General features: G+C 43.4%; 1 protein-coding gene and 1 long non-coding RNA gene across 2 annotated transcripts in view; one reads left to right on the top strand and one right to left on the bottom strand.

Annotated features, from left to right (window-relative positions):
• Positions 1 to 5,604: 5,604 nt before the first annotated feature.
• The window catches only part of vstm2b (V-set and transmembrane domain containing 2B), a 28,467-nt gene continuing 8,926 nt past the window's right edge, over positions 5,605 to 25,145 (bottom strand). The window contains exon 5 of the mRNA XM_086222403.1: positions 5,605 to 6,579. Coding sequence (XP_086078529.1) covers positions 6,491 to 6,579 — 89 coding nt within the window. The 3' untranslated portion in view covers positions 5,605 to 6,490. The remainder of the gene's footprint in view (positions 6,580 to 25,145) is intronic.
• Positions 12,054 to 14,412, top strand: LOC147268736 (uncharacterized). The gene is made up of 7 exons (XR_015111137.1): positions 12,054 to 12,092; positions 12,532 to 12,826; positions 12,979 to 13,064; positions 13,373 to 13,428; positions 13,526 to 13,559; positions 13,778 to 13,833; positions 14,308 to 14,412. It is a non-coding gene; the product is annotated as an uncharacterized LOC147268736 (long non-coding RNA).

Below are 25,145 nucleotides of genomic sequence, written 5' to 3'. Positions count from 1 at the left end.
TGCTTTCATCCCTACTTTATATCACCATGCTGCAGTATAATGGCAATAATGACATTTGATAACTGTTAAGTGATGCCATCGTCTGCTGCAGCTAAGAGTTGAGTGAGCGTCTCAGCTGAAAAACTCCATTGGAAGGTTTGTACCTTGACGGCACTGTTCTACCTTAGCGGAACTCAAACCACTTTACAATGTTTCCATGTCCAGTGTCTTACTCAAGGACAATTTGTCAGGATTTCTGGGGAGGCGAGGATCGAACCAGCGAGACCTCTGTGACATGAAGCCACTCAGTGCCACATGGCTACATAATATTTGCTCCCACAACATTGCACATGTATGTTATACCTAACTGCATAATATGGTGGAACACACGCATTCACTTCCATGACGACAACATTAGTGCTGCTAATCCGTCACCCTTGTAGCCTCCCCACTGCCCAAACTAATTCAACCCGGACAGCCTCATGCATTGGCTAATCCAACTTTGGCATTTACATTTAGAATGCTTTCAGTTTATCAAATCATCCCAAATCAAATCATTGCGGTAAATTCACTTTCCGTAAATCCCTTCTGGAGAGGAGATTAAAATGGTGGAGCAAGGCAGGACCGGGGAAAATAAAAGCAAATTGAAAGGTGCTCATTTGTCAACTCGGCTGCTTTCATGGAAGCCTTATTGTGTCAAAATGTAATTAGTTTGCTTCAGAAAGCACCCGTGGTGGTCTCTTGTCATTCCGGCGAGCCAGAGGGACACAGCGGCTGTGTCAAAGCCTAATGCTTTTCCTCTGTACAGCCCATCTACTGTCCGTGCAAACCTAATCATCTAGATATAATTATGGGCATCCAATATTGAAAATGGCTCAGCATGAATACTCTTATATGAGATGCAGGTGGCTTATGATCTGTATGCTGTTATTTCCTCCTTTCATCCACACACACACACACACACACACACACACACACACACACACACACACACACACACACACACACACACCAGTGCCAGGTAATGGATGGACCAGCAGACATTAGAGGTGTTGCTGTGGGGTGTAGAACCAGGCAATAAAAGAGCCATTAACTGTATGCACTCATCGATGCCTGAGTCTCTCACTGCGCACCGCAAGAGAGCTGATGCTCAGAGCAGCTGATGGAGCCCACTGCTATTCGTACAGCGGGGATTTTCACCATGTAAAACTGGAGCTCATAGCCAGTTCAGGTCAACACAGAACAACTGGATATACAGAAGGGGTAAAGCAGAGGAACTCTTTATTGTAGCTGTACACAGATACACTCCATTTGTCCTTCCACCCATTCCTGCGGAGCAGCAAGAGTCGACACCTGGGACCCTGGAGCACCGACATTGTATTAACATGCATGTTTTTGATGTTGGGGGAACTGGAGCACAGATGGTGACTGCATGGCTACAAGCACATAACATACTTATATAGTTGCTTTATTGTATTCTTACATCTTCATTTCCCTTAACAGTACACAAAAATGCAATAAGACAGCAGAGAGGTTTAAGATGGCTCAGACCAGATATGAAGTCATGGCAATACGATATGAAGCTTATAATTCTTCTTCCACAGGTCCATCATTGAGATTAAATGTTGTGCTTTTTATTATGGGTTTAGGTGGCTCGGAAAAAAAAAAAGAAGCTTTTTTGTTTTTTGGTTGTTGTTTTTTTTATGGTAGCTGATGGGAGATTAGGGTGTGATGGATGTCTGCCAAGCTGCTGCACCAGCTGGAGAGGAAAAGCAGGTTTTTAAACTCTCTCTGAGACTGTCAGTGCACTGCTGTATGAGTCAAGATGACATTTGCAGTACCTCTCCCCTCACGTGTTAGCAAATACAAGTTGTCTTCTATGTGTGTGATGACTCATTTCTAGTGGAGCTGGTGGAGTCCCTCACTCCTTCAGTCTACAATCCTCCATGATCCAGCACAACTAAGACAGCAGAGATGAAAATTCCTTTACCAGGCAGGAACGTGGAGCAGATCCAGGATGAGACGGAGATTGAGGACAGAGACTGAGACCCATAATGGAAAATGACAGATATAGAGAAGGACAAAAGGGGCAGACGTAAAGGGAGAGAGACTAAGGGGGAGAGAATGATGGACAGAGGTGAACACAGAGAAAGACTGCTAACAATAACAAAAACTAGCCAGTAATAATCACATCTACAGGTCCAGCATAAGAGGAGCAATTATGTGTTAGGGTGGGAGGATGTTGAGATTCAGTACATATTGTATGTATTTTATGTATCTAAAGATTCTGCTAACTATGAGTGCGTGCACATTAAGATCCTAATCTTTACCCCCCCCCCCCCCCAAAAAAAACCCTCCTCTCCACCAGACTGGAGAATCAGCACCAGTTTGCATTTCTCAGTGAACCAAGTAAAACTCCCATTACAGCAGCAGCTGGGAACACATACATTTGCATTTTCTTTGTCAGATGGTGTGTCCCAAATCACATACTTTCATACTACACACTTAAAATTTTGAGTATACTCAACTCAAAATGGAAAAAAGTATGGATAGTATGCGAAATTGAGTATGCAAAAGTAACCGGATGACCTACTCAAATCGGTCAAGATTTTTAGTATGCGACTGTGGACACTTGCCACACTTATTTCATCGATAAAAATGGTGGCAGACAGCTGTGGTGAGGGTTGGTCAACACACATGGAGTCATCTTCACATTAAATAACGGGGACAAGTTTGAAATTCTGTGTGGGTTTGAAAAAATAAAATGACTTGTCACCAAAATGTTTTGCTAAATAGATCACACAAATAAACTATACATACCATTGCATCTTCAGTCAGTAGAAGGAGGACATTGCATTGTCGGCGCCAATTGTGGCATAACAACGCGTGATGACCATTCATTATGCTGTTTTACAGCTTCAAAATTTGACAAACAAGTGCAGGCAAAAGGTGGTGGTAATTAACTGAGGCTGATGCGGTGCTAGCCGGTCACAAATTGGCCTAGAAGAGGAAGACATCGCGTCGTCATTTCCGGAGAGTGCACCACACGGCAGTATGTGATTTGGGAGAGCACTGCGCCCTCGAAACTCGCGCTCTGTGCGATTGAGTACATAGTATGCTTAGTATACTCAATTTGAAAATTTTAAGTATGCAGTATGGAAGTATGCGATATGGGACACACCAAGAGTCTTGGAAAGTTTAGATACAATACATTTGGATGGAAACCAACAGGGTGCAGTGTGCCAGCAGGGTGTTGGAGTCACACAGGTCACAAACAACTTGACAGTATGACAGCACAGCCATCCATGAGGTCTTCATGGTGATAGGCTAATGTCTGGGGGAAAACCTTCAGAGAGGTGGCCCGCTCTGAGGCAACTCAGCTTGTCACGGTGTAGTTTTTACTTGAGATTATGACGTTGCCAGTGTCTGCTCTAAGCAGGCTGGGTATAATCTGGGCTTGGTCAATGTCGTGTACAAGAACAAGTGCAATTGAGTCACATGTCTGCAGCCTATGGGAGGATTGCACTGCAGGGTACAAACAGAACAAATGCTAAATCATCTTTTTGTTCAACTGATGATCAACACCAGTTTCCTCATGATGTCTGTTGTATGCAGTGATATAGTTGGGACATGGAGATGCACTGGTATTCACGCTTGCTGGTCGCACGTGTGTGTGTCCCAGCAACACATTTCCGCCCTCTGGTTATCTCTTCTGACCTCATTTAACGTGGAATCCAATCAGATTTGTGCAAGGACTGGAGGGCCTGTCTGATGTGTCAGCTGCAGCTCACCACGAACTTCCCTGCCAGATGTTCGTAATGACGTCTGCCTCACAGTGTTAAACAATCCCTCTGATTCTTTCTCCACCTGTCTCGTCCCGTCACTCTGCCCTTGTACTAATGATGTTCATACCATTGGACAAAACTTTGACTTTGATTTCAGTCACTGCTCTTGACCGATAACCCAACATGCCAAATTTCAGAACTTTGGCATATTTTTAATATGCATAACATGTGTGTGTTATCTCACAATTACTCATGCTAAGTTTTAACATGACCATCAAATGCATCCTGCACTGGCAACCCTAGATGTTTTTTTTTTCTTTTCAGTATTGCAAAAACCAGGAAAAACTGTCTATGTACCTGTGCCATGTACCTGAAAGATAAACTATATGAACTGCAAACTGATGTTGATCATATTATTAATGCAGTATTGTAAAGAATTAAGCAAAGAATGTCTGGACTATTATGAATCAGTTAACAAATGTGTACCTTCTAACTTTTATGAACTACTGTATAGTTACCATCAGCCTGCTAGCTGCTAGCCTGTTGGACCACTACAGAGAGCCGCACAAGGCTGGTGTACATTTCTTACAATGTTTTCTCTACTCACCCATTCTCTCACATGCTGACAGTGGAGCTACCTCACAGTGGCAGCCTACTCAATGACACATGTTTTGGGTGTCCTGGTGGATGCTGCAGTCAGGATTTCCACAGCTCTTATCTTCTGGGCTGGAAGCTGCAGCCAGTCCGTTCCATGATGTTGTCAAACCAGAATGTTCTCTGTTTGCATCTTCAGCATTTACCATCTACTGCTCCATACGATGGTTGGAAGGGACGTTTATAATGTGACGGCGCCATTTCAGGCCAGTTTACAGTGAGAAGTGGTTCTTGTTCTCCAGCAGGGGGCGTAACTTGCTGCCCATGGTTTCCGTTATTCCTTGTCTTCTTTGTATGTGTAGCATCATCCATCTCCTTGAAGCACTTGTTCTCCAAAACCTGCATCCTCTCAAGGGCAGAGGGTGGAGAGGTAAAGTTTGACCTTTGACTTTGGCATCTCATGGCTGATGTTGTTTTCATTTCTTCTGTGGAGCTGCCATCATCCATAACAAAATGCCCCAAGTATTTCAAGTACTGTACTAGCCCATCTAGTCTGATATTGGCTAGATTTTGGTGTTTGTGGCTGCTGACAAGGTTCTTGCTTTTGCCAGCATCCCCACTCTCTTCACTCTGGCTTCTCCCTCCAGACTGGTGGTGAGTTAATGTCACTGGCAAAGCGGAGATTGGAAATGTGTCCTCTGATTGATGTGGAGGTATGGAAGTATGGAAAAGATCAGGGGAGAGGAAGTCTTGATGGACACCCATGCTTATTCTGACTGCTTGTCCTGGTGGTTTTCCTGGAGAATTCTACTGCTTGAATCTGTGTAAAGTGCTTTGATGACTTGAATGATGTTACTGTTCAACTTGATGTTTCTGAGAACCTGCCATAAACCCTTCATTAACCAGGAACCACTGGAAAATATGTAAATTAACAAGAAACATCTAATGAAAGTCTCTGTCTTAAAGCGAGGGCTGTGAACTGGAGGGGCCAGGTGGTACTTCCTCAGTAGAACATCCACTGTTGGCTCCTGGGGATCAGCTCTGAAGGAACTAAAGCGTTGGATCAGGGGAAAGGTGTGAATGCTTGAGGAATGGACAACAAGGTCAGATGATGACATCACAACACTTAAGCCTCACCTCTAGTGAAGTGGAGGGGTCTTCACAACATGAGGACTGTAGTGAATAACATGTTCACTAGATTAATTTGAATAATAATGAATATTGAAATAAATACATTTATATGTGACACCTTCCAAATCTTCATTTTATTACAAAAACAATAAATTGTTCTCTCAGACGCTGTTGGCAGGATACCATTAAATCATTGTGGGTCTCAGATTGAATAGAAATGAAATGTCTCACTTTCATCACCATGTATTTAATAAAAATAAACATCATTGGAGGTGATAAACAACAACAAAGATCAGGTGTGCCTTCGCTTCATCAAAATATATCAGCTTATTATTGTTTACATTATGGAACACAGCTATGAGAACAGAAGTGTGTGTGTGTGTGTGTGTGTGTGTGTGTGTGTGTGTGTGTGTGTGTGAGTGTGGGGTGCGTACAAAACATACATTAGACTAACACGCTGTCTAATGAATGGTGGTTCTGTACGACGAGGATAGCTGGCATGGCTACAGAGAAGTATGGAAATGATTGACAGGTCATGCTGGTCAAATGTTGTCCATACTATGACTAAATCAGCAGTGGGGCGCACACTGATGTGATCGGTGTAATCAAGTGTTCACAGTGGAAAAACTGCAAAAAAATTATTGTGGTGTTCTTGAGGAGGGCCACATGTGAAGCAGATGGCGTGAAAGTCCAGGCAGCGCTTCCTGTGGCCACGCTGTGTAGGCTGTGTGGGTCAGTAGTGATGCTCCTGTCAACCACTCATTCCTCATCAATCATCAGGCCTGAAGCTTTCTTCTTTTTACCTCTTTATTCCTCTCTTCTGTTGCTCCTTTGTCCTCTGAGGCCTCGTCTTGTTTTCAGTGCCTGCAGTGATGTGTTGCAGCAGCAAACATCTATTTACTGTGAGCCTTTCCTGCTTGGTGAGCACTGACTCCAGCTGGGATTGGTTTGGTATAGTAAGTGGACCATTGCAGGTTGATATCATTTTGGTTGAAGTCTCTTCAGTGGACCAGCAGCATGGGGAAGAGCTTATGCAGGAGCAGGAGAGTGATGCAGAGGAGGGGGTCCATGGTGCTCACTATGCTGCAGCCTGGATGAGAGAGACAGGAGGAAAACAACGAGTTCAGTGTTACACTCGTCCCACTTGTTGCAACACATCAGTCAGGATCCAGCGACTGCACACTGTATCAGTGAGAACTCTGTCATGCTGCTCAACAGCTGTGTTGGTGTGTGCAAGGACCAGTGGGCCTATCAGATGTCAGCCGTGTTGGATGAAGGTGCTGCTTGTGTTGGTAACTTGTGGGTAAATGTTATATTATGACAGAGCATTTTAAAGTCTGTGTTATTAACTCTTAGCTTAACTTTTAACTGCTCAAAAGTTGCACACTTTGATTAGCTACGAGCTAAATATAGCACAGTCGTCAGTGTCTACCCTTGAATTCCACTGGGCACGTCTGGATTGCACTATGGCCGTACACAAACAATCACACAATGCTTGAGATTCCATCAGAAGCACCGGCTAACAAAACACAAAAATTAAACTCCCATTCCTCTTTGACGTAGATGCCAGTCACAGTGGCTTTGTCGTTTATACTACCAAAGTCTTCTCAACCTCAGACCTGTGCACACATGGGATCAAGTCCTGGCTTCACCTTGTAAAAACCTTCCAAGACTGGTAAGGAGCAAGTTTTAATAAGGTCTTCCCAAAATTTGCCAAGCCTGTACCTCCTATTGACCAGAGAGCCTGTAGAATGGTTCTATTGATACAGGTCCCAGTCGTCCAGATTCCCTCGTGCCCTGGTCCAGCAGCTGTGTGAGCTGTATGAAAGTCAAAAGACACATCGTGCCCCCTACCAGTGTGAAAAGGTTACCTGAACCCTCAACACCCTCTTGCTCCAGAGGTGTACCCACCCCCGGCACACTCCCACCTGCTCAAAATTGTACTGGCCTGAACACATCTTCATGTTTGGCCAGTCAACATTCTTCTGAGCCACATGCCAGAAACAACAGCTGGTAGCAACTGTGTGGAGCAGCTTCAGGTGGCGTTTGACTGTGCCAAGGGATGATAGAGTCAGCAGCCAGGCAGAGGAACAAGAGACACAATTTACAAACACAGAGATAAGCCAGGAGGCACTGCTCGCTAGATCCTGTGTGATGGGAGCTCACCACAGCATGGGTGTGTTACCAGCCATGGAAGCTTCCACCTCCTTACTGACATGAACTATTAAATGGAAATCTGTGTGTTTCGAAATGAGGAGGTGCCACTGCTGCTTTGCCTGTAGAGATGTCCACAGAGGGTTTATGCTTGCTCTGACTGTACTGAGGTTTATTATTTCGAGTTGTTCCAAATTGTTCCCTGTCTGCCCATGGATCCTCCCCTCCACTTCAGCTTGGGCCTGTGACACTTCCATCGGGATTGAGAGGTAGGAACAGGAGACAGGAGGGACTTTTCAAACACACCTTACAAATGTTGTTGTAACAGAAAACAGATAGAGTCGTCTTCGTGAGCAGTCAATCCCTTCGCTCCGCAGGCCAAAGCCAAGGGGTCACACAGGGTAACATGCAAGTGTATTAGATAAGACTGATGTGTCAGCCTGGTGATCCCAGCTAACACGTCAGCACACATTCTCCTCACACAACCCCAGTGAGAGGGAGAGAAAGAGAGAGAGAGAGAGAGAGAGAGAGAGAGAGTGTGTGTGTGTGTGTGTGTGTGTGTGTGTGTGTGTGTGAGAGAGAGACACAACACCCTTTTGATAAGCCACAGTATTCCTTTCATGTTCTTAATTAATTTCAGTTCATTCACCCCTTCTTTTACATTTAGGTACTTTATTTTGAGACAGGGTTACAAATACAAGTCAAGAATTTGAAGTACTGCAGTATTCATCATTGACAGAAATAACTTCAGTACTCATTTCCCGGTTGTGCCACATTTCACTCTTCATCTACTTCTAGTGGCTGAAATGACACTGAGTATTGTGACTCTGACCTGCAGCAGTGCTTGTCGACAGTGACATGAACAATATACTGCCAACATTCGGGTTTAAAGAGAGGGGGAGGATGGTAGTAGGAGATACTGACGGGTCGTAACGTCTCTCATTCCCACCCCTTCATCCTCAGCTTTCGTGTATATAGACAGTTTCTGTAAACATGTTTGACTTTTTCCTGTCAGGTTCTGCTTAAAAATGAAGGTGTGTTTAGGGTTTGAGTGACAAGCTGTCCTGACCTGGCTCTGGCAGCAGCTGGCTCCAGACGAGAGGATAATCAGAGCGATTTGGACCTGACTCACGGGGGTGTTCTGTGCTCTGGACAGATTATCAACCTAAATGATCCTGTAGTGTAAGGGGGTTTACAGACATAATCTAATGTTACCAACTGATTTAGGATCATAATTCAAAGAGCATTCTACTGGCCCACTTGCCTACACAGAGAGCAGCACAACGCACGCACGCACGCGCACACGCACACACACACACACACACACACACACACACACACACACACACACACACACACACACACTGTAAGCTGTAAACCAGGACAATGGTAGTGGTGAGCCCACTCGTAATAATGCCATAATGTAATAATTCATAATAATGAACGGTTGAGGGGCGGGGCCATCTGTTGCGTGATGACACAAATCCTCCCTGACAATCTCTGATGTTGTTCAGGGTTGTTCTGACTATGGCTAAGATCTCCGTACTGTATTCCTGTCAGTCTGATTGTATTCTGTCACAACACAGACACACATTTACAGTTAGACTGCGTTGAGTATTTCACAGATGTGACAACTTGGGTAATGTCAAACGACACACATACAAGGATCCAGGACTTCCAGGATAAACAGTGGAACCCGGGCACTTTGAGACGGGTCTGAATATATCGAACAGGACTGATATGCTCTTGGAGGAACAAGAAAATTCATGGAATTGAAAATAGCCAAACCTGCAGAAGTTCAAGGAATGATGCTCCAAAGGAAATGACGAATGAGCACGAGACACAACAGTGATAAACTCTGTAGTAATTACAGTGCTGTCCACTGACTGACCACCTGAATCAAAAAGGTCACTTTCTGCAACACTGTTTGGGTTAGTTTGGATGTCAGTGCAGGAGTTGTAGAGATGAACCTTGTGTCTCTGCGGTGCAACCAGACATGAACACAGATTTAGTGTCCAGCTAACTAGTTCCAACTGAGCATTTAGTGTGGACTCAACAACCCAAACCTAAGGGAGGACTTGCATTTGGCTGATGCAACCAGCTCCTGCAGCAGAACCCTCTCTGTTTCACTGCTATACAGGACTCAGTCTCAGCAGACAAATAATCCAAGCTCTACTGCTAGTGCCTCATGAGCCTGCTGCTACTTCTTAAGGCTGGTTTGATCGTCGCCATCTCGACTTTAAAGAAGTCATTTGGTTTCTGTAGATGAAGACAGTTTGGTTTAGGGTATTACTCTCTTTTGTTTGAGCTCAACAAGCTTCATCTTGTTGTTCCTTCAGTGCCACATTATCCCCCAAAAGGTCTTTCTCTGACACTGCTTTTGGCCTAAGAATGCTCATGTTTTTTGGGTTTTGTTTTTTTTTCCCCCCTGGATGCTAAGCTACTCCTGTGAGGAGGGGACCTCCTCTGAAGATTAAAGTTAGGATGAGTTCTTGAGAGCTTTTGGACAAACAGGAAGGCTCTCACTAGGAGAGAAACTTTAAAGGCTTTGTAATGTTAGTCACAGATGGTCTTGGATGGGGTTGCCCAATTCACTCAGAAGGATGTGGACAAGTCAGTCCGTCCCAGGACTCTACTTCACTGAGGAAGAATACATCTTCAATCAGCAGCAGTACCTGGAGCGGCAGTTCAGACAGTCATGTTTTTGATGGCGCAAGAGTCACACTGAGACATGGGCTGAATGTCTTTGAACTAGAACATGTGTACAGGACTTGAAAACCGATGAGTGTGGAGCCAGCGGCAGACAGAGGCTGGCTGTGGCTGAATACCTATGATTGAAAGAAAAATTAGTGGTGCATGTGGAAAGCCAAGAAACTGGCTTTTCCCCCTCCAAACCAGCATAGGGAGAGCAATAGAACCTTGAAAAGAACTTTGGCTTCCTGGCCATTGCCGGTCTGCCACACATACACGTGCTCACCTGTGGCTGATTTGGTATTTTTAACTGTAACTTATTGAAGGACAGCCAAATGCCTTTAACTTGCCTCAGGAGCGAATGTTGTTGACTCAGACGCTGCTCTCGCTCTCTCTCTGACCTGAGATATTGTTACACACCATAATGACCATGGCAACCATAATCTTAACCATAATCACTCTTGGAAGAAGGACAGGGTTGCTGTAGCTTGCCTGCAGCGAGACAAGCTAACACTACAGGTGCTAGATCAACCAGATCAAAGTCAAAATAAATTAGATGACAGCCGGGATTCTCCCTTTAAAGCTTTTACACATTCAGTTTTTGCGATCATAAACATGTGTTACCTTTAGCGTCATCACACACTAAACACTATGCAGTATATCCTTAATATAACTCAATATATTTTTATGTAAACAACCATCTGACGTCCTCTGTGTTTACAAAATCTGGGTGTTTTTTCATAAATATCTCGATAAGCTTTTATCAAACCCTGTGTAAAACTTGACTATCTATAACTTTACAGTATCTTTGGATACTAAGCGTTGCCGCACTCTTCCTCTGTCCCATTGCGCTAAAGCAGCAGAGACAGAGAAAGCAGGTTTACATGAGATTTGGTCTTAACTTTTGAACTGACATTCTGAGTCATTCACTGAAAGTTCATCCAAATAGAACAGATGTAATATTTTTATTGCCTGGCAGCTTTAAAGACCTTAAAAATACAAACAAAATAAAAAGCAGGACAAGCAACAAGGGACAAGGCTTGATACAGTCGGGTAGGTCAGATTTGGATTAAGTGCTTAAAAACATTATCATGGTGGAGCTGCAACATCAAGCACTCAAACCAATAAAGGTCGCGCTCTTTATTGTATTTTGCACTTTGACCTGCTCAGATCAGGCGGTAAATAAGCCACAGTGGTCAGACAGCATGACAGAACTGCAACATTCTGGTTCAGCAAACGCCTCTGTCTCTATGTCACAGTACGCAATAAACTGATGCAAAATGGGTGAGGCTGAGGTGTTCTAGATCACATACATGCATTCTCTGCATTTACAGGAGCTCAAGCTGGTTTACAGATGTGGGGCCAGTCCTCCCTACGGTGGCCGACACGGGCCAAACGCGGTGCAACGAGAAAACAGCTGCAAGTTAAGAAATGCAGCAAAAGCACAAACACAAGTGTAAACGAGGTGTGTAAAAGACGAACGCGGTGCAAATAAAAAAACGTGATGCAAGAAACGAAAACAGATGCATCATCACCTTTTGCGCTGCAAAGAGAGAAACGCTGCAAAGCACAACACGATGCAACCGAGAAAGCAGCTCCAATATAAAAACGCTGCACAGCCAGTCGCCACAGCGGAAGTCCACGAAACCTGCAGGGGGCGCTCTCAGCGCAACAGCTCGACGCAGACACCTTGTAGGAGAGGAGACGATACAGCTGACTGGCGCTTGGTTTTGAAGAACAGCGGCAAGACACTGCACGGTAATGTGATTTTTATTTGATTACATTTATATAAATGATCACATAAAAAGGTAATAATAAAAAATATATCAATGTACAACGCTGTACATTACGTGACGTTCATTTTATTGTATTTTACCCCAGACTGTTTTCTATATTGACTATATTAACTGTACAACGCTGCAAATTTGCATGTGTATTGTTAACCCGCTTGCTAATCGTGATGAGTTAAAAATGTTTCGAGACTGATACCTCTCAGAGTGAAGAGAAAAAGAAACCTGTGAAGGTTTGATCTGTTCTTGCATAGGTTGTTCAGATTTAGCTGTCAATGCAGACCCACGCCTTGTAAAGTGACCAATCACATCGATTTGCCATATTGCATAAATTTCTTTTTTATTTACTATGTTACTTCCTGTATGTTACTTACTAACTACTTCACTTTAACTATGTTATTTTGCAGATCTATGTTGGGGTTATGAGGTTGACAGGTGACTCCCTAAAACCTGTTAGAGGGAAGTCCCTTCCTCTTAACATTCAGCCTCAGCTATTGGCTGCTGCAGTTAAAAAGCAAATAGATTTGAACCAGGACATGCAGGAGGTTGTCCATGTTTTGTTGTACCCCGATGGCAGAGAAGTGATAAACATCCCAGGAACAGACGACCCTTTCACTGTCCAGAAGCACAAGGAGGCAATAGGGAAAGCCTACCAAAGAATAACACTCTACATTTGCACTGCAGAGGATTTTGAAAGCAGTTGTAAGGGTTTTTTTTTTATGTCAAGTTCCATTTCATACCACATTCATGGTTTGATTTTAATTTTTTCACCCATTTATTTTATGTGCGAGATTAGTTCTGCCAGTTACTCAAAACACTGTAGTAATTTGGGTTTAAATTGGATTTTGTCAAAGGTCATACTGGACAGTCCTCCGGTGAAGATGACAGTGTTGTCCATGGAAACTGACCATCCGTGGAAAGTGCTCTCTCTGACACTGTGGTAAGTGTTTTAAGCAAAAGTCCAACATTTTGGCAAATTGGCCTTTTGTAATACTGCCTATAATCATGAGTAGGTACGTTATTTAATTATCAGGGCCTGTTGTCCTGAGCCAAGGGGGTGGGCGAGCAGAGGCATGAGCCGCCACCGGCACACAATAGGCACTGATATTTAAAGGTAATGTACAATATCAAATAATGACGATTGGCAATATGACAATAAGCCAATTTGTCTAACTATCCCTTTAAATAAGAAAATTGTATTTAATATAATTTGTGATTTATGGGTTTATATTATATTGATGTATGCAGGGCTGGGATTTTCCAGATGTCACAAGCACCCCAAGAATGGAGAATGTTTTGCACAGGTAACGTTTGCCTTTGTGAAGTGATTGCTTTGCTTCATGAGCAAATCAAGTCATCAGTAGTGGAGCAATATAATCTTTGGTTCTTTGATAATCCCAGACCCCCTGGATGCCATCAACCTGGATTCCATCAAGTATGTTGTTTTGTTTTTTTAGTTTTTTTAAAGACATATACCCAATAATCCTACATAAAATTGTGAAATACAGTTAAATGATTTTGAATATTCACTTAGTGATCCTGAGTGCTTTGCGTCCATGATTTATGACGTGCATTAGTTCTAAGCAGCTAACAGTGCCAAATGATTACGTGATTAATTTGAAAAAATGTATTATTTTCAACTGGGATGGACAGCAACCAACTGCCAAGGATAATTTAAAATCTTCACAGAATCCCAATACCTGCAAAAGGTAAGTTGGCATACATTTACAACCTTAGCATATTTGGTTATTGTGTGTATGTGTTGAATGAAGAAAATAATAAATTAAAAACATGGAAGGCATTATGTTACATTTAGCCCTTTTCCTGCAACCTTTCGATATTTTTGACACCTTTTTTCTTGGAATGTCAGGCTGTGTATTCTTTTGTTTGATTGCAAACTCCTTCCAAAAAGCAAAATAAATAGCACACACTGGGCATCTGTAAAACAAAACAAAAATAGTTCACTGTGGATCTTCCAGCTGAATCTATGAACCTTTTCCCTGTGGCAACTCCACAAACTTGTATGCACCTGTAGTTGTTGACAGTGAGCCTGAGACAGATGACCACACAGACTGCCCTGCAGTAGAAAAGTACGATTCATTACTAGGTGTCGCTCAAATTTTGTGCTCCACTACTGGAAATATATATAATTATTGATAATGTATACTGATATTGTCTTACAGTCCACAGGTTTGGAGCTTGAGTGCTGAAGACATTGTGTCAGAATCGGCCTCCAAGATTCCAAATACAGCACACAACAGGTTCAACATCAACAGGGCAAATGTATGGGATCGAGCACTCAGAGGCTTCAAGCGACAGTCTTGTGACCCACCCCATGAAATTGTGGTCAAATTCACTGATGATGAGGGGAGAACAGAAGATGCAGTGGACACTGGTGGTCCCAAAAGGGAGCTCCTTACCCTGCTGATGGACTGCCTGAGATCAAGGTGGATTTTTGATGGTCCAGAAGACAGGCGATTTCTCACGTTGGACTGTGCAGGTAAACATTTTAATGTTTACAATTAAATTCATTCATTCATACAGGAGATTTTCATGTTTTTAAAATTTTAAAACATTTCAAAGTTTACAATTAAATTCATTCATTCATTCATTCATACAGGAGATTCAAAATCTGGTTTTAGCTCTTCACTTGGATTCAGTGAAATTTACCATGTGATGCATTTTCATGTGTATTTTTCAACTGACTTTAATAGTGGCACTAAAATATATATATATATATATATATATATATATGCATATATATATATACACACACACACATATATATATATATATATATATATTTTACAGCTATATTTTATATTTACACACACACACACACACACACACACACACACATATATATACATATATATATATATATATATATATATATATATATATATATACATTTTTCTAATTGAAAGAAAGAGGCAGCTGTAAACTCACCGGGCATTTCATTTCATGAGTCAAATCTCATACATCAACTCTGCCATTACTTGGGAAAGGTTTTCAGTCTGTTTGCTGACACTGTCAGAAAGGAAGTAAACATTCCTGTTTTAGGTCTGTTATTAAGGTGCTGGTGGGCGGCGGTGTCAGCATGCATCCCACTGAAAGATACGTAATATACTATATTTGTCATCTATGTAAAAATGGTGGTCAAAATAGTTGATACTCCTCACAGTATAATGGTGTAATCACAACAGCAAACTCCAAACAATTTAAATTTACAAGTTCTACAGTTGAAGATCAGATCTAATGAAATGCCTGGTGAGTGTGTATTAATCTAAAAGTTAGGGTCTAACTTTCGTTTCCCTCTTTGCAGCGCAACATGTGATGATGCATCTGTTTTCGTTTCTTGCATCACGTTTTTTTATTTGCACCGCGTTCGTCTTTTTCACACCTCCTTTACACTTGTGTTTGTGTTTGTGCTTTTGCAGCATTTCTTAACTTGCAGCTGTTTTCTCGTTGCACCGCATTTGGCCCGTACCTCCTCTCTGTTAAACTCCTGGATTAACATACAGTGTGGAGATATTCTCAGCAGGCAGGACTACATTTTGGCAGCCAGTTTTCTATGGGAATTGAGTTTACATGTATGGATGAGTGCACTGATAAGATGTGATTCTATGTTCTAAAATTTGTCCTGTTTTAACCATAACTTGAAGATATCTGCTCAAGTCCTGTCTCCCTGGGTGGTAACGGTCTGACCATTTTAAAAAGCTTTCTATTCCTTTCAAGATGAAATTAACACCATGCAGTCAGACATATCCAGCTGTGCAGGTCTTAAGTCTCTACCCACCATGCTTGGCTTTCATATTTTGACATGCAGAATACTCTAAACCCGATGATGGGAAGAATTTGGTATGTTAGGTTTTGTCTAACAGGCTTGTAGGAGTGATTAGCACATTAATCTTCATTCATTTTTGTTTGCAATTTGAGTTATATTTCTGTTTGATTACTTCAGATGTTTGTTTCATTCAGTTTAAAGTTCTTTAGTATTTTCTTTCTCCGTTGATTAGTTCCATCCATTTTCTTCCACTTATTCCTGTTAATGGTAGCGGGGGGGCTGGAGCCTATCCCAGCGGCTACGGGCAAGAGGCAGGGTTCAACCTGGACAGGTCGCCAGTCCATCACAGAGTCAACACATAGAGACAAACAACCATTCACACTCATGCAACATGCAAACTCCACACAGACAGATCCCGTGCCCGAGTGGGGACTGGAACCTGGAACCTTCTTGCTGTGAGGCGACAGCGCTAACCACTGCACCACCGTGCCACCTGAAAACATGAGTGTTAACTCTTTTATTCTTAATTGGTATTTTTTTTATTTTTAACAAATCGTGCCCAGCAGGTTGGAGCTAATAAGACTTTCTCAGAGCCCAGGTCTGTCAGCACAGTGACCCTCAGGGCTCCGTCAGCTCTCCAGTCCCAACCTTCTTGCTGTGAGACGACAGCGCTAAGCACTGCACCACCGGGCCGCCCCGTTGATTAGTTGATTTTAATTATTTCCTAGTTTAATGTTTTAGTTTTTCTAGTTATTACTGCTCTTTTGTTCAATTGGGGCAGTTTTTACCAGAGCAGGAGAGGAAGGATCCCTTCTGTTCCTGCTTTCTTTGAGGAAAATAAATCTTAAAAACATTGGCAGCACGGTGGTGCAGTGGTCAGCACTGTGGCCTCACAGCAAGAAGGTTCTGGGTTTGAGCCTCGGCTCGGGGACGGGATCTTTCTGAGTGAGTCTCCATGTTCTCCCTGTTCCTGTGTGGGTTCTCTCTGGTACCCCGGCTTCCTCCCACAGTCCAAAGACATCAAGAGGGGACGAGGCTGATTGATTCTCTAAATTGACCATAGGTATGAATGTGAGTGTGAATGGTTGTTTGTCTCTGTATGTTGGCCCTGTGATGGACTGGTGACCTGTCCAGGGTGAACCCCCCCCCCTCTCGCTGAAGGCAGCTGGGATAGGCTCCAGTCCCCTGGTGACCCTTAACAGGGTAAGGGGTAGACAATGGATGGAAATCTTAAAAAGACTGTGAATGGATGTTGAAATTCTTCTGCCTGCGCTATTCAAAGTCCATATTTCACAGTGACCTTTGATTTACATTAGAAGTTGAGGTAGTTAAGTGGGATTCCTCAAGACAAAGAGCCACTACAAGGCTCAGATCCACATCATCCCATATACAGTATCTACGGGTTGCACCAGTTTACCAAGTGCCTCAATTAGATCGATCAATTTCAATTCAGGAAAAAAAAAGCCTCAATGTTGCTCTGCTGCCTCTGGCACAATCAGGTCACTGAGGTAAAACCTACAAGGGGAGGAAGCTCTTCTGAAGAGGAAGTCAAGGTAGTAGCATGAATTTATGGGAGTTAAAGGCTGCAGAAGGAGAGAGAACTCAACTGAAATATTGCAAACACACACACGCGCTAAACAATCCTATATACTCACAATGTCTGCATGTTCAGATCAATGACATCACAGTGAGATACATGTAAACTCATGAATACTTCAGCGATACTGGTGTGAAATGATCCATCCTCCTCATCGGGGTTGTTGCTGTGGTGATGAACCCCTGATCACCAGCTCGTGTCAATCGTTCAGCATTCCTGAGCTGCTTCCCCCAGCAGAGAATGGTTGCTCGAGGGTGGGACATGAGACAGGTCACGTGCAGACATATACAGACAACCGCTGATTTATAAAAGTAACTGTCTTTCAGGTGAGCGAACACATGGAATTATAAATATAAATATTTTTGGGGGATGCAACTTCTGACTTTTGTGCTCATGCACTCCTTTAATGAAGACCCTAACTGTTTTATATGTGAGGCTCCTGGACAGTCGGAACAGTTTCTGTGGTTGATATTATAACAGAGTTTTGAAAGATGGAACAAACATAAGGAAGAAGAATAAAGACTTGGATCTGATATTCGAATGCTGAAAAAAGAAGAGTTCAAAATGCTTTCGCTTAACTGATCCTGGGTCTGTTTCAATGATTTATGCTCTAAATGCTGGTTAAAGATCAGTGTCATTTCCACACCAAAGACAGTGAAGCATTCCTTTAAATTGGCTACGGAGTTAATCCTGAGCCTCTATCACAGCAACAAATGTATACATGTATGATCCAGCTGCTGCAGAACATGCTAAACCAGCCTGAACGTGCTCGCTAACAGGGAGAAAATATCCCCTATTGATGCTACTTATGACCTTTTTAAGCAAGTTCACGTCCCAGAGCTTTTAACAGGCTAATTGACTGTATTGTCTCAGGAAACTGGCCTGTTGGGGGACGGTAGAGTCCTTGAAGCCTGAGTCTGAGACAGCAACTCAGCCTGTTGGCCAGGGGGCAAGATAAATGCTAATAAATTCCTTCAGTATGAACCACCACAAGTGAAGGAAATACTAATGAAATACTGGAAGCATTCTTTAAAATTATGGATCAGAGATCAATAGTTCCTTTCACTATTTTGTTTTATCTTATAATAATTCATGCTTCGATGTACAGTACTGTCTTTAGACCACCTGTTACCATGGATGCAAGCTATTACTACTGAATCCCTTCCGCACTTCTAGTTTTTGCATCTACTTAATACAATTACCACATGAATATTACAATAACAAGTGTGTTTATCTGATCAAGACAGATGGAGGCTGTGCTCCTCCAGGGGGCCTGTGGTGCTGCACCAGGCCCATTTGAGAGCACTGAAGTCAGGCAGGAGGATGGAACCTCTAGTTGTCTACTGAGGGCGTGCAGCCCCTCTAGGCAGATTATTATTCTTTATTATTTTAAACTTTACAGTTGAGTTAACCTTATGGGTGAGAGGAAACTAATAGATATAAATATCAATTCAATCATATGTTTGAAAGGCTCTTGTTTTACAAAAATGCTTTTTGGTTTCTCAGCTTTTTATCCGAAAATGACTTTTTTATGAAAGTGACCCCCATTCAAGAGTTGACACATACTTATGTGCATCCATCCAGTTCTATCAGTCAAAGCCACAACACTAATGATAAAGGATCTGGTGTCTGAGGCAGTATGACACACCTGACCCCACCACACACACACACACACACACACACACACACACACACACACAGCAGCCAAGTGTTCCTCAGCTTTCAACACTGGGTATTACTACTGTGGATAAGGCAGCTGAGGCAAGAGCCGGTGTGAGCTCATCTTTCATGTCTTCCCTCTTTTTTAACGTCCATCTGTTGTCAAATACTGTGTTCATATCAGCTCAGAAGAACTGGGGGAAAAACCTGAATCCCCCAGCTTCATCCGTCAATAGAAAATGTCAGGGAGACACTTATTTATCCGGCCTGGCTGACAGTCCACTCAAGGACTCAAGCCTGAAAGTATCTGCTCACACTACAGCAATATTAGACGCTTGACTCCAACTGCGCACTGGCAGTCTACTCTTGTTATAAAAAAATCTGAATGTTGTGGCCTTTCCACTCAAAAACATTGATAAATTTCAGGTTTAATTCCAGATTAACGTAATCTCACACATATTTGTCTAATAACAGCAAACAGGCCTTTTTATTCTTGTTATAAGCCTAAGTCCTTGTAGCGGTGCATCGTTAACAAGCCTGCTGTCTCCCCTTTGAGGCCACGTCTTTGTGCTCTTAAGGCTGATTCTTAATCATTTTGGCAGAGTTACCTTGTCTCATGACCAAAAGGACTGGCGCACAGAAAGATTCAGGGAAAGTGAACTGTAGGGTTCCTACTGGAGCGGCTACCTCCACGAGCTGATCATGGATGGATGATGGACTGACAGACAGATTGGTGGATGGATGGATGGATGGATGAATAGATGGATGAATAGGTGGATGGATAGATGACAGATGGATGGATGGATGGATGGACTGACAGACAGATTGGTGGATGGATAGATGACAGAAGGACGGATGGATGGATGGATGGATGGATGGACGAATGGATGGATGGATGGATATTGGCAATTAGGACTTTACAGTAAAATCTACCTTTTACAGTGCTGCATCAATGTTCCAGCCCCTTGTGTTAAGATCATAAATTAATATCATGACCCATCTATGTTATAGTGGCCATCTTTGGAGTTCAGTAACTGTGTGCAACTGTACAGCTTTGCAAATATTCTTTTAATAAACTGTTCTCGAAATTTTGAACCATAGAGTTATAGTTGGAGCTGGAGCCTATCCCAGCTGCCTTCAGGGGAGAGGCGGGGTTCACCTTGGACAGGTCGCCAGTCCATCGCAGGGCCAACACATAGAGACAGACAACCATCCACACTCACAGCCACAACTACTTTCAATTTATAGTATGGATTAACCTCATCCCCGCTTGATGTCTTTGGGTTCTGGGAGGAAGCCGGAGTACCTGGAGAAAACCCACGCAGGCACAGGGAGAACATGCACACACCTGTAACTGCAACACGAGTGAAACCAGGGAAATGGAAGGCAGCTGTTCAATGATTCTACCAAATGTCCAAGAACATGTGGACGTCAAGCAAAGCCTGAACATTGTGCTGGTTCATTATATATTCATGGCTCCTGCTGAACATGATACTGTAGCATAGCTTTTACACAGCCACTCCAGCTGCAACTACCTGAGGAGTGCTGCACTCCTCTTGTGAAGAGAGCCAGCTGTCATGCATCGTTCTGCAGGTGTATGAGTTCATCCTAAAGACGGTATAACTTGGGCCATAAACTAGGAGGGAAACACTATTAATTGAGAGTTTAGGAAATATCGTCCACAGCCAAATATTTTATTACTACAATTTATCATTTTAATATATAAGGTGAGAGATAAAAACCTAGGTTGGGACACAAAGCAGGTGCAGAAGCTCTGAGGCTGAGCAGAGAAGGAAACGCTGGAGCCTGTAGTGAACAGTGAGTTGGATGCACTGATAGAAATCTTGTCATGTCAAAGATCTTATTCATTTTTATTCTAACCTGTCACAGCTGCACACTAAACAGAAGGCAGGGGAAACCTGTTTGTTAGTCTGCCAACCCAGCCTCCACTTGTCTGTTCCTCACAGGCTTTCCCGTTGCTGGTGCTGTTATTTTTTTTTCATTATTATTATTTAAATCACACTGTCATGTATTGGACTGATTTACCATGTGCTGCTGCACAGTTGAGCTCTAATCCCAGTAGCTTTATGCGCCTGACTTCAGAGCCTTAGAATGGAGGGAGGAGCTAGTGCAGATCAACAGCTGCCATGGAAGTGTTGGCAGCGGCATGTGATATCATCGCTGTTTCTGCTTTGAAATGACAAAACAATAAGAGGGATTAAGCCAAGAGGCTGGAGTCCAAGAGTGGACGTCAGATTCCTATCTGGGGTTCATGTGCTGTGCTAATCATCAGAATCCAGATGTAGGTTACATAATTGAACAGTGGCCACGTGGCTCTGCCACTTCTCTGTTAATCGTTGCTTCAGTGGTAAACTGGTGTGCAGCTGAAGGGACATGGATGCAGCAGGACACCTCAGCTGAACTTTGTCCAGCAACATGATGATCTGACTGAGTAAGTGAGCGTTTGCCCTTGGAGCTCAATGATCCCAGTAAATACAGCTGCCGTAACGTCAGTGAAGATATTTGTAATGTTGTGGTTGTAGTGGCTGGTGTGTTGATACAGTGTTGTGATACAAAGTCATGATATATTCCTGAATTTATACCACTGCCCAGCTCTGGTGGTGCAGCTCTTGAAGACACACATTATTTGCCCCTGCCCTGGTTCAAGCTAATGCTGCTATTTCCAGGAGTCTCTAATCACTGCAGGGGATGAGTTCCAGGAACTGGAGCTACATTACTGAGCCTGGCTCCAGCCCCTGAATCTGAATTTTCTAAATTTTCACAAAGCAATTCAGGGTCTGGAAAGACTCTTGTCCAGAGGATTTATCCTCGTTGGAATTCCAGTTCACCAGTCAGCGTCCTGGAGGGGTTGATGTAATCCACTCGGGGCAAAAGAGTCACACCAACTGTGGCAGCGCTGCAGTGGTGAAGTTAAGTGATAGGATTGATGTTGCCATGGACGATAGTGAGAAAAGGGTAATAACAGAAAAATACAAACACTGATGGATGAGAACTCTTTGGTGTTTCCCCAGCAAACTCCGAAAAAAATAAAAACCTGCTAGCAGTGAGGCATGCTAATGCTAGCAGGGAGTGTGTAACAAGCTTTATTGCTATGCTAAACCATGTTTTTCTTAAAACAAATTATGACAATGTTGTGTTAGCAGTGACTAACAGGATGATTGACATGACAGCAGCTAGCACGCCAAGCGGTGCCTGCAGACGTTGGCCTAGGCTGATGACAAGCAGCTCAGTCTGAGTGTCTGGATGCAGGATACAGGAAATGCACAACTGATGTTTAGAGCATTTTCAAACATCAGTGTTTTAGGGTTTTATTTTTCTTCAGAAGCTTCCCTATAGATGGCGACACACACACACACACACGTACACACACATCATTGTACTTATATCTTTGTGAGGACTTTCGTTGACATAATGCATTCCCCAGCCCCTCACCCTAAACCTCACCATCTCAACTGACTGCCTGACCCTAACCTTGACCCTAAACCTAACCTGAACCTAATTCTAACCTCGACCCTAAAACCAAGTCTTGACCTTCAAACGACCAGGAAAAGTTGCTAGATTTCTCGCTAGTTGCAAGATTTCACAATAAATCAACAAGAGGATTTAGAAAGGTGCCAGATTTAGCGAGGAAGACGCCAAGTTGGCAACACTGCATGTGTGTGCATGTGTGCTGCTGATGCTGCACGGTGTAGATCATGTGGTGAATTTGACCGGCATATAATCGGCATATCTCTGTCTGATCAGCCAGTTGCCGGTCATGGCCAATCACGTAAAATTGGCAAATTTTGGTCACCGGCTGATCAGGCGGTGCTAATTATGAACCATGTACCCTGATACGTCTGACACCTTTAACTTGCACCCTCACAAGATAACACACAAGTAAGTAGAAATGCTGCAGATGCAACACCAAGATGCTGCGGATCAACACTCAGCCTTTCAGCACCAGAAATGATCTCAATAACAACATTATTAGCATTTCAGTAACAGTAATATAATAGAAACTAATGCAGTAGTTGTGGATTAGGACCAGGTTCTTTTGTCCTGTCTGACTGTCAAGCTGGAGCTGTACTGTCAGACAGTCTGACCTCCCTTCACCACCCAACTCTTTGCTCTGAGACTGGTGATAACCGTCAACCTCAGACACCAACGCTCGGAGCATGTGGCTAATTTAATGAGCAAAATGACATCATCAGATGTGTCACAAAGCAGGAAGCTGGCTTTTAGGCCACTGGTGGATACCAACCATTGGTTCATGGTCGGACCAGTGCAGCAGTGATACTTCAATGAGGTCGAACAGTCTCCTAAGAACAAGGAGCTGTTAGCAGACGTGATGGCCTGAGTCTGGAGCAGCGGCATGCTGGGTAGGTTACGTCCACCAGCCAAATACGTCACTGGCCATTAACTGCATAGACAACAAATCTAAACAGGAAGGAGTGAGAGGACCATTAGAAGTCAGAGCCCACTGATGACGTTAACACAACATGCACAAATATTTCTGCAGGGAGTTCTATTTTCTTCTGCAGCGTGATACACACAGTCGGCTTAGTTCCCAGTTTTCAAGTGGAAAATCCACCTCATCCCTACATGTGACATGCTTCCCCCTGAGGATTTATGTAAGTCCCGCATCAATATTTTATTGATGGAGTACAATTTATCTCCTATAAGTGAGTGTGAGAGTCAAACACTCACATTGGAAGTGACAAGTGAAGCAGCGTAACACAAAAGAGCAGTTACATTAGTGCAGTTACATGCAATATAACACATATTTGTTCACAATATTGTGCCAATATCCCACCATAAATAACGCATGATAAAACCATCATTTCCTTTTTGCTCATCCAAAGTAATCTTGAGTGTCCTCAGGCCTCAACATGCCAAGCAGTTTGAAAAAAACATCACGAAACGCCACGCTTGTAGTCTTAAGCCCCTTTCACACTGCACCAAAAACGCGGGTCAACATGGGTTTTTGGGCACTCTGAAAGGGTAGACTCAGCACTTCGACCCGCGTCGACCGACTCGCCAAGTGACCCAGGTGTTTAGCTTGGCTCGGCTTGGTTCAGCTCGCCTGCAGTGTGAAAAAGGCAAAAGGCGTCATCTCTGGTTTCACGCGACCTTCCTATCGCATCCTGATTTTGTCACTGTGCCGCCTGTCAGGCTTCACCTGTAGCTTCTTCGGCTCCCTTCCAGACTAGCCAAAAACTCCATCCTCCTTCGCAGCATTAGCGCTAGGACATTTTCCAATCTGCGCATAGTTGCTTGCTCTGCAAAAGAGACAACATTGAAATGCACGCAATGACAACGCTAACGTTCGACTCGACGACGACCATGATGTCCTTTGTTTACCTCTCAGTCGCTGCGTCCGAATTGCCAAGTAGGTCTGATTGTAGGTTGTAGGCTGTCCAAAACCACAGCTGGCGCAAGTAGCGACCTACTTTGCAATCTAAATTCCAGCCTAAACACGCCCACATTGTAGGTCGGTTCAGGTGCATCCTACGGAGCAACCTATGGCCCACAATGCACCGCGGACTTCTTCTTTATCCCCTAAGAACTTGTGGGCCCGCAAGTCAAGTTTGCGCCACCAACAGTGTCCCATTCTTATGCAACACCAACATTTATAGTCGTTCTTGATGACTGTGTGTGAGCACACCTTTACAGGTGCGTTAATGTGCTTAATAACAGAGAATGAGTGATAGGTGTGTTCAGAGTGGAGTGCAGTACGACAGTCAGGCCAGCAGGTGGGGCTTTCGTTGGTGCTGTCTACCTAATTGCGGTATCTGTTCTCTGCCAGCAGAGGTCATGCTTCACCACCAATCTTCTAGGGTGTCTGAATGGTGCCCATGGTTTAGGTTGTTGAAGTAGGCTGTAGCGGTAGGTTGTAGCAGTAGGAAGTAGGTTGCCACTTGGCAATTCGGATGCAGCCAGTGTTCCAGCACACGTTTTTGTGTAATGATTATGCT

The sequence above is a fragment of the Aulostomus chinensis genome, chromosome 2 (assembly GCF_037954235.1).
Source record: "Aulostomus chinensis isolate RoL2024-O1b breed Wild chromosome 2, RoL_Achi_v1.0, whole genome shotgun sequence".
Lineage (NCBI taxonomy): Eukaryota > Metazoa > Chordata > Actinopteri > Syngnathiformes > Aulostomidae > Aulostomus > Aulostomus chinensis.
The sequence above is the reverse complement of the archived record's forward strand: the minus strand, read 5'-3'. Positions and strand labels throughout refer to the sequence as shown.